We start from the raw sequence: 9,533 nt of genomic DNA, 5'->3' as shown, positions 1-9,533 counted from the left end.
AGTTCAGTGTACTCGTAGAGTCGTCATCAGCTAGTTGCAATATACTGCCTGAGACCGTTACACCAGCCTCCTGGCCAGACTATACATCGGCAGTTTCCCCGAGTCCATCAGCCAGTCCAGGATCGGCTGAGGAGATATAGAAAACCAAGATTTATTACAGTTTACATGGTTGTGGCAGGATAGGAGCTTGTGAAGCCCCGGCGTAGGTGACGTTGATCATGTCCGGTTTGGGGGACACGTCGTCTAAGGCATGAAGAAACCCCGCTGCTTCTCGAGAAGGACACCGCGAGATACGGCGGTACTTGCACGCGGAAGAAAATTAAGTACATATAAACGGCTTTTCGTAGGCAGCAAGGGTCATTATAACAGTTCCATTCCCACACCTGAACGAATCGTTTCCTTCAGAGCTGTTTCCGGTTCTGGGCAAAGGTAGGGTTTGCTTGCAATATTTCAGAGGGGTTATTGGTAGAAAAATCAGGGGTCTTTCGACTTCAAAAGTTCTCTCCAATGAGTCCAACTGCTCCGCAGTCTCGCGAGCAACGTGACTGCTCTGCTTGACAGCAACACTGTCAAGCTGTTTGCTCGTGCCATCGAGATCGGAGTTTGTTGCATTACATCGAGTCAATATGCCATTGGCTTAAACCAAGAACTTATTGTTGCGGATATGCGATTCTGGGTCAACTTGAAAATATAACTGGAACGTCGAAGGATATGGTAGTGCCACTTTCTTCTGCAAGAGCAGTCTTCATATCGCTATACCCAAAACAAGTCTGCAACTCACTGCAAGCTGGCGAGGGCATCCGCGACAACCTCCTGCAGCGAGTGCCTCTTCAAGCCCAGCTTCTCGGTCATAATCTCGCCCTCCTTGCTCAAATCACCACCATACCGCCCCGTCACGAAACCGGCCTCGATAAGCCCATACGTGGCCGTCGCATCGCCCTTCTCCACCGCCGCCTGCAACTCGGCAATCCTCGCCCGACTGTCCACCCGTGCCACGTCGAACCTCCACCCCATCTGTCGCTCAATCTCACCCACCAGCTCCCGCTGGGTGGTAACAAACTCTTCCACCAAGACATTCCTGTTCCTCGTCTCCGCCGGAAACGCCACCAACCCCCTCACCACCGCCAACGCCGTGTTCTCCTCCGTCATGACACTAAACCTCCCCTCCCCATCATCCCACAGCTCCACCTTCCTCTCCCTCACCCTCAACCCCAGAAAGTCATTCCTCACCGACCACTTGATCCACATCCCACAGCTGACGCTCATCCACTCGATCTGGTCCACCCTGTCGCGCAGATACTGCTGCACAGCTCCCTTGTTCCTAAACACAGAATTCAAGCCCTGCGCGTCAGCGCGCATGTTGTTGAGTCCGTACTCGCTCGGCACGTAGCGCTTCACTCCCGCGGCGATGGCCGCGTCAATCATGCGGAACTGGTCTGCCACCGAGAGCGTGGTCAGGCACGAGATGATGGCGTCCTGGCCGCGGAAGGCGGCGAGCAGGGCGTCGGTCGGGTAGGTGTCGTCGATGGTGATGGTGCGGACTTGGTTGGTGGTGGTGATATTGGGAGGCAGGGACGGGATGGATTTGGAGGAGGCGCGGGTGAGGATGGTGACGGTCAGCGAGGGCTCCGAGAGGAGCGCGCGCAGGATGTACGAGCCGATGGAGCCAGTTGCGCCAATCAGGAGGACGGTTTGGAACTTGGAGGGGGTGGTGGTGGTGCCCGACGTGGAGGGGGCGAAGCCTTGGTTGTGGTTGGTGTGGGTGGCCATTGTTACAGACGAGGCAAATTGGCTTGCGGTTGGGGTTGAGAAGTGGAAGTGGTTTTCGAAGAATGGAGACCTTGAGTTGGGTTGGATCGTTGGGTGGTGCCGAATTGGAACTTGCAGCTGAGTTGCAATGAAGGGGTGGGTATATGACAGAAGTGATGATGAGACAAAGCACAAGAAGACGTGGCTAGAAGGAGCTTTAAATACCGTCACTACCTATACACTAGTCGCCTAATGTTATTCCTGGTTGCTTACTCAGTCTCCTTAATACATATGTTTCCGCCAGATTATTAACGGGTCCGCGGGTGGAGCTAGAGTCCTGTCTCCTACATTGAAGAGTAAGTGTTTAGTAAACAAGATTATATGGTACTCTATGCTGCTGAGTTGATTAGTGCACCAATGCTGCTTTGGCCCCACAAAGCAATGTCCGATAACGAGTACGGATTACTCTTCGACGATCTAACCATGAAGCAACAATTCTTGGCAACTCGCGGATTTATGTCCCCAGCACAAACAGGTTACACCAAGGTAACTAATGGGAACAATGTTCTTCAACTTCCCATACTTGAAGCAACATACCAAGGATCGAGACAAGTCGGCATTTTAGACACATAAACCCACTCCCCGCCTCCAAGTCCAGTACAACCATGCCCAAAGCACAACCCCCCTGTATTCAGCGCAAACCCGTTGAAGCGTTGGTAGTAAATCGCATCAAGCCGCCATTCCCCGCCTAGCTCCAGGTCGTCGAGGTGTTTCTCATCCTGCGGAATGCCAGGCTCAAAAAGTCTGGCGCGCTGTGGCTCTTCCAGCGGGACGAAGCGCACCTTGTCGCCGTCAAAGACGACTGGTATTAATGAACCCATAAGAGTGATGGACACTACAAACCCCCTTATCAATGGGGACCACATTTTCGTTCACCAGTTCAAGGTTGGCAAGGTGTTCGACCTCGGGCCAGAGATGGTGGTCGACCGCGGTCATGACCGAAGTCCATGACCAGCTGGGCGCCGCTTAGGTGGTCGGTCGGGGCAGCGAGGGGGAGAGGGGCAACTGTACCACGCCAGCCACTGTTTCCAGTGTATTTACCGTTTCCCCGCCGCCATCCTATCCGGAAGGCGCTCGGAGAAAAAGAAGACAACCAGAAATCCCCTGCAGTGCGACGAATTGGACCGACTCGTTGGTGAAGTGCCGCCGTGTATAGTCCTCGAGTACGGCCGCCAGTGCGCATTCTACCCTCGTATCTGGTGAGCATTCGCTCGCACGGAGCGGATGAGTCTGGTAGGGGGCGCGAGGCCCTCGTCCCAATCTTTTATGCCGTCTGGGCACCCTTTGGAGCAATTCCACTTCCCGCAGAACCGTTATATGCCTCTGTTAGTGAAGGTTTAGTATCCGCCGGGAAAGTATGCTTTCCTGCGCCACCCATCCGCGCGAGTCCAGCTCGGAGCGGGGACGCTATTCTTTTTGAAAGTTGCTCAGATTGCGTGCCCCAAACAAGGCGTCGGGATGATGACTCCGTGTTGGGGTGTCCGCCCGAGCCACGGCAATGGTGAGGGTAGAATTCGACTATATTTGTCCATGTTGGCAGCCTCTATGGTCCACTCATCCTCGGACTTCTCGATAATGCGAAGTGCATCAACACAGATATACTTGAATCCGAAACAGCGAGCAAGGTAAATGGTGTGTTGGACGGTTAGCGGCAGGCCAGCAATGGGGGGGGCCCGGTTGAAAGCAGACAGATTTTCGAGAGTCTGGGTGACGGGCCCGGTACTCCATCGATAGTTCAGGGTGCAATGCGTGTCGTTCTGGTTGCCACCGCTTTCCACAAGTTGGGCCGGGCTTCCTTCGTTGTCGACACCACCGTCTATTACCCAAGTTGGGAGCAGCGGCCGCTCCATGTCTTTGGCGCATTCCGGGTGACACTAGAGGCACCGGAGAAGCCAGTAAGCCGGCAGCAGAGTGCGCAACGGGGGCCGGCGTTTTCTAGTCCCGGCAAGCTTGAACGGAGGTTCTGGAGCGGGAGGAAGTCCGCTGGGCAGAGAGCTGTCAGTACAGTAGAAACCATCAAATCCCGTTCAGTATAGTCTGAGGCGGTATTCCTTAGGCGTGCCATGCCAACAGCATACCTCGTGCCGGTGCAAAGCTGGCTCACACACTCCGTCAAACTGCCCGTCCTTGGGTACCTTCTTACGGAGATGGAAGGATAATAGCACTCTGCACTAACCTAGCTGGGGTACTCGGAGGGCAGAATAGGTGATGGCCCTCTTTTCGGATCCATGGCTTGCGTCAAACGGGGGCGGTAACTCGACAATGGGTTCTCTGCAAATCCTGCAACGCCTGAGAAACCCGTGGCTGAAGGCATCTTCCACGGGTATCCATTTGCCTATTCTAGATGGTCGTTCGGCTCGCCAGGCCTCTTGAACAGCCGGTTTGGCGCCGGGAAAACTTGCCAGGCATCTTGCACATAAGCCCGCGGTCCTCGGCTGAGAAAGCCTGGGATCGAACGATTGAAAGAGGAAAATTTCCGGGTACCTTATCAGAGCCGGCGGGGACATCATTTGAGCGAGCAGGTGGTCGATGGACTCAGGTGGACATCGCAGGGGAGGAGTGGCAGGGCAGCAGCCAAACTCGATCAAGAGCCAAAAGATGTCCTCTCCTCGCCGTCTCACCGCAACCATGAGCGAGGTCTCGCCAATCTCAGATCTAATATCGAACGCCCCGGATTCTAGGAGGATGCTAATCATGGAATAGTTTGCGTTTCTGATGGCGTAGAACAGCACTGTCCGTCCCACAGTTCGTTTCCCAGCTCGACCATTCTTGCTCCGAGAATACGCACGAGCGTCGTTGGGACGCCCAACGAGACTGCAAGTCGCGCAACTGGCAGGTTGTTTGTAACGGCGGTCGCATGCAGGAGGGTCTTTCCATAAGGTGAGGCCGATACTTGAGTGGGCTCACGCCTCGTGCCAGTTGGTGCTTGACTTGGTTCTCGGCGTCGGCAAGTTGGCCCTGCTGGAGGACGGCCTTCCAGCTGAGGTTCACGACAGGCAAAAATGGCGAAAACTGAGAGTTCAGATTCTCGGCTTGACTGCGGAATTTCAGATGGAGATGGTGCAGTCAAAGTACGTCGTCCAGGAAGTGCTGCTCGATTGGAAAGGGCGGGAGGCCTGAGCTGAACATGAAAAGGTCTGTTGACAGCTGCGTGGCGGGCTCCGGCTGCAGCTGCAGCTGCGGTGGTCTGCCCTACGAAATGCCTCACCAACAATGAACCAACCCCACTTTCACCCTTGCATAAGGCATAATTATTGCTCATCCCTCCGAGTTGCCAGTAGGTCCTGGCTCACAGCTCACACCAAACGACGCTCTGGGAACCCGTGACACCGTGTGTCAAGCGTGGAATCCCCCAGCATCTAGCGCCTGCTTAATTGCTTCTGCGACAACGTCGCAACGAGAGAAACTCTGGCATCTGATCGAACGCAAGGGAATATCGTCTTTTTACCGGTGGCGATGGAGAAAACCCATGTCTGCGTTGTTGGCGCCGGTATATCTGGGCTGCGGTGTGCCGATATCCTTCTTTCTCACGGATTCAAGGTGACCATCTTCGAAGCACGCGACAGAATAGGTGGTCGGGTATGTCACTCTGCTTCCGCCCCGCCATGGGACCTCGCTTACGCCCGGTCGCAGGTCTGCCAGTCAGGGAAACTGGGATACACGGCCGATATGTGAATGCCTTGGCCGACCACAACCTTCAGGCCTTGAATTAACAACTAACGAAGGCAGTGGCCCAAACTGGATCCATGCCTACCGCGACGCCGAAGCACCTCACCCCATCCACAAACTAGCCACAGAAACGAACACACCGCTGCATCACTGGAACAACAAGCAACTGCTCTTTGACCCGAGCGGCAACAAGCTCCCGGATGACTTAACAGAGCGTCTGTCGACTACCCTATGGGAGATCATTGAACAGGCCTTTGAGTTCAGCAAGGCCGCCCATGACAGGGACGGAGGCCAGGAGATTCCAATCAACGACTCGTTGCAGGATTTCATCCGACGAAAAGCTCACGAGGTCATCAGCGATGAGAACGAGCGTGAGCTGTTAGTGCACATGAGCGAGATGTTTGGGGCATACGTTGGCGAGCCCGTGTGGAAACAAAGCCTACGCTTTGCTTGGATGGAGGAGTGCTGTGGTGGAGGTGAGAATGCCCCTGGTTTTACTCTCGGAATCTTCTAACCCAGATATCCCTTAGAGGAGATGTTTGTCGCATCCAACTATTCGTCTATCCTCGCGCTTGCCGCCAAGCCCGCCCTCGACGGCGCAACCATCCACCTCAACACGTGCGTTGTCGGCGTCTCCTTTCATCACGCCCCCTCGAACTCAGAGCGCCAAGCTGTAACCGTCACCACCTCCTATGGACAAACTCTATCCTTCGACGAGGTTGTCATGACGACACCCCTAGGCTGGCTGAAGCGCAACCACACCGCCGTCTTCAACCCGCCGCTCCCTCCGCGCCTTAACGACGCGATAGCCAACATCTCGCTCTCTCAACTCGAGAAGGTCTTCATCAACTTCCCCGCCGCTTTCTGGAAAAAACACTGCACCCACACGGATCAATTCCCATGTTACACCAACTGGCTTACCCCCAGCTACGCCCCCTCCACCAACCCATCCAAATGGCCCCAAGAGATCTGGGACCTGTCGTCGTTTGCGGAACCAAACAACCATCCAACTATTCTGTTCTACCTCTACGGAGACTGCGCGCGGCACGTCGTCGATCTGATCCACGGTCAGGCCGCCGACGTGAAGCATCGCCTGCTAGACGACTTTTTCCGGCCCTACTACTCCAAGCTTCCCGGGTACGACGCCGTGGACCCCGATTGCAGGCCCCGCGCCATCCTCGCGACAGAGTGGTTCAAAGACGAGCTGAGCGGGAACGCGAGCTACTGTAACTTCCAGGTCGGGGTGGAGGCGGCCGACCAGGACGTGCTCGCCCTCCGGGAAGGGTGCGTCGAGAGGAGGCTATGGTTTTGTGGTGAGCATGCCGCGCCGTTTGAGGAGTGTGGGACTGTGGCTGGGGCGTATCTTAGTGGGGAGAGTACTGGGATGAGGATTGTAGAGTTCTATAAAGGGAGGTCTTAAGAGTCAACTGGGGAGGGAGCTGAAGAGTGCGCACATGTAGTACTAATGGTTGACAGGAACGTAGTTAATAGGCGGTCGCATCTCGCATGATTTCTCATGAATACATTTAGTACCAAATCATGGCTCGTATCAGAAGTGTCATATCAAGCCATTACAACCAAACCGGTGAACAAAAATGGAAGAATAACCGTATCAAAATCACATCCCACCTCAAGTCGCAACCCTATGACCCCAACGACAATTGTTAGCAAGCAGTAATTCCACCAAACACAGAGGGACTGACCTCCTAGGCACCTCCTTATCCATCTCCCTGACCCTCTGGTCCTTAGCCTCCCTCTCCCGGTCGAACAGGAGCACGAGCTCCGTGTGTCCCCGCTGCGCCGCTAAGCTCGTGGGCGTGTCGCCATCAACGTCTTCATTATCCAAGTCGGCGCCGTGATCGAGCAGTAGCCTGGCAATGTCCTTGTACCCGCCGTAGCCGCACATGCTCAGCGCCGACCACCCCCACCGGTCGCGCGCGTTGACGTCCATGCCAAGGCTGATCAGCTTGGCCACTTTTTCGACGTCGCCGTCGCTGGCGGCCTGGACGATCTCCGTGTCGTTCTTGAACAGCTTCCGGATCATGCCGATGGGCGTCGAGCGTTTCCTGGCCTTGACCGAGACGGTGCCGGTGCTGGACGTTGTTGTCTGCCGGAGGGTTCCTCCCTCGTCGGGCGGCCACTCGATCCGATGACGCTTCAGCTCCTCCTCAAACGCCTGGTTCGCCACAGTTAGGCTCGATTCCTGCGAGATGCTCCCTCGAGTGGACGACCATGTCTCGCTGCCGCCGTACCCGGAGTCGCTCCAGAGCGGTGCAGCAGCTTGGACGCCCATCTCCGGGCTCCACGAGGCCAGGGTGAGTGCTTCGTCACAGGCCTCGTCCAGCCCGCTCTCGGCAAGCTGCTGCCGGAACCAAGATAATATGTACTCCTTCTTTTCCTCAATCACCGCAGCGCTGATGCCAATATCCTCGAGCTCCCGCCGCAGCTCGCTCCACACGTCGGGCGACTCGATGCTCTGCGCGGCGTCGGGCGCCGTGACGACGGATCCCTCGCGCAGTCCGGCGCGGACTTCGGCGATGTACTTGTCAAGCCGCTTGTTGATGCGTGCTGTTGACGAGCTGTTCGCAGTCAGATAAACGCTCCAGACATTAACCCAAAAGCACATGCAAAGCTTAGGCAGTATCTCGGGAGAGATAGACAAGGAAAGACACACTTGATGACGGCCACATTCCACGCCGTCAAGAGCGTAGTCGAGCTGACCAACCGACCCCTCAACTGCGACACGTGGCCCTCCTGCGTCGCCCACTTTGTCCGGTCCCACGTCCGCTGCTGCCGCGTCCCGAGGCTCTCGTAGCGCACATACAGCGCCTCCATGTCCCGCAACAGGTCGCGGCACCCGTCGGTCAAGATTGAGAGCCGGTTCCGGCGTGACGCCTCGAGGACATTCTCTCCGCCGTTGTCGCCATCATCATGATCGTTTTCTCGCATAAAGTCCGAGATCTCGGCGAGCACCACGTACAGCGACTGCAGCTCGGTCGCGAGCTGCGCAAAGTCGGCGGACGACTCCTTGTACCCCTTGTATAGCGCCCAGGCGTGCTCTGTCAGCTTGATGATGTCGCCTACGCCGATGCCAATCATGTTGGAGAGGCTGCTTGTTGTTTGTGTGCAAGTGCACCTCGAATACCTGCGTTACCTGATGTTGATGGAAATACCAAAAGGGTCAAGAGATCTGGTGCGTGTGGGGTTACTAGACCTAGGTACTGAGCCTGCTTGAAGCCAGGTGCGGGAGATGGGGTAGGCAATCAGGTAACATGGCGTACATTCTATTAATATGCGGTTGCGAGCGACGCAGGGCTGCCCGCCTCTAATCTGCCAGCTGACGGGTTGAGAACGTCGCGTCCCTGTCCGTTATCTTCTTCAGGAGGACGACCCCCTATGACGCGGCAGGATCAAGCCACAACAGTAACCAGATCCTTCAGCCACATATCGGCCAGGCGCTCGCGTTTGTGTAGGCAGACTTTCCCTTACCTGGCGTGCACGTCCTTTGATGAGGGAGGCTCGAGGTCGGTGGTCAACCCCTGCAGAAAGCATGGAGATGGAGGGTAACGCGAAGAGGGAAATGGTGAGGCCTGCCGCCTCGTGGCGGTGGCTCGGCGGGAACTTGCAGCTTTACCCAGCATGGTCCAATGTGCACTCTAGAAACAGCGGGGGTGTGCGTTTCATATCTGGTGCCGACCGGGGATCGTTGCAGGAGCTGAGCTGCATGGCGTTTTTAAGCGCTGGTTGTTCACATAACCGGCGGGCAACCATCGTTGTGCTGGGGTTTGCCCGAAGATCCCAAAGAGGTTCAGTAGACACTCACATGTTCAATGCCACATCTGTTATCCTCTCTCCGGTTGAGTCTCTGGCAATGCGAATTCACGGGGCGAGTTATCCCTAATGGTACGTGGTTCTACGTTGGAAGCCGTTCATATTTCCACAGTACCTCTCTGTATAACTATGCCCTAGAAGGACCAGATAGGCACGTCATTTTACTCATGATGAGGATGATTTTGTGATTGGCTAAGACTGTCAAGCGAATGAATAACTGGAGC

At 55.8% G+C, this 9,533-nt stretch overlaps 4 protein-coding genes across 4 annotated transcripts; 1 reads left to right on the top strand and 3 right to left on the bottom strand.

Annotated features, from left to right (window-relative positions):
- Window positions 1-607: 607 nt before the first annotated feature.
- On the bottom strand, window positions 608-1,917 carry N657DRAFT_650350 (NAD(P)-binding protein). Its single transcript, XM_062793922.1, has one exon. It carries the CDS (start codon window positions 1,768-1,770, stop codon window positions 778-780), a length of 993 nt encoding a protein of 330 aa, XP_062643024.1. The 5' UTR covers window positions 1,771-1,917; the 3' UTR covers window positions 608-777.
- A 1,616-nt stretch (window positions 1,918-3,533) lies between these two features.
- On the bottom strand, window positions 3,534-4,680 carry N657DRAFT_263283 (uncharacterized protein). The gene is made up of 2 exons (XM_062786502.1): window positions 3,986-4,680; window positions 3,534-3,792 (listed from the first exon to the last, which is right to left on the bottom strand). The coding sequence occupies exons 1-2, from the start codon at window positions 4,503-4,505 to the stop codon at window positions 3,629-3,631; spliced, it is 684 nt and encodes a 227-aa protein (XP_062643023.1). The 5' UTR covers window positions 4,506-4,680; the 3' UTR covers window positions 3,534-3,628.
- A 585-nt stretch (window positions 4,681-5,265) lies between these two features.
- On the top strand, window positions 5,266-6,898 carry N657DRAFT_582063 (FAD/NAD(P)-binding domain-containing protein; the record flags this gene model as incomplete). The annotated part of the gene is made up of 3 exons (XM_062789585.1): window positions 5,266-5,388; window positions 5,456-5,954; window positions 6,009-6,898. 3 exons carry the CDS (start codon window positions 5,266-5,268, stop codon window positions 6,896-6,898), a joined length of 1,512 nt encoding a protein of 503 aa, XP_062643022.1.
- A 210-nt stretch (window positions 6,899-7,108) lies between these two features.
- N657DRAFT_581997 (uncharacterized protein) lies at window positions 7,109-8,577 on the bottom strand (the record flags this gene model as incomplete). Its single annotated transcript, XM_062789579.1, has 2 exons — window positions 7,109-8,057; window positions 8,153-8,577. 2 exons carry the CDS (start codon window positions 8,575-8,577, stop codon window positions 7,109-7,111), a joined length of 1,374 nt encoding a protein of 457 aa, XP_062643021.1.
- Between the last annotated feature and the right edge of the window lie 956 nt (window positions 8,578-9,533).

This window comes from Parathielavia appendiculata, assembly GCF_033297405.1.
Source record: "Parathielavia appendiculata strain CBS 731.68 unplaced genomic scaffold N657scaffold_29, whole genome shotgun sequence".
In the NCBI taxonomy this organism is placed as follows: Eukaryota; Fungi; Ascomycota; class Sordariomycetes; order Sordariales; family Chaetomiaceae; genus Parathielavia; species Parathielavia appendiculata.
The sequence above is the reverse complement of the archived record's forward strand: the minus strand, read 5'-3'. Positions and strand labels throughout refer to the sequence as shown.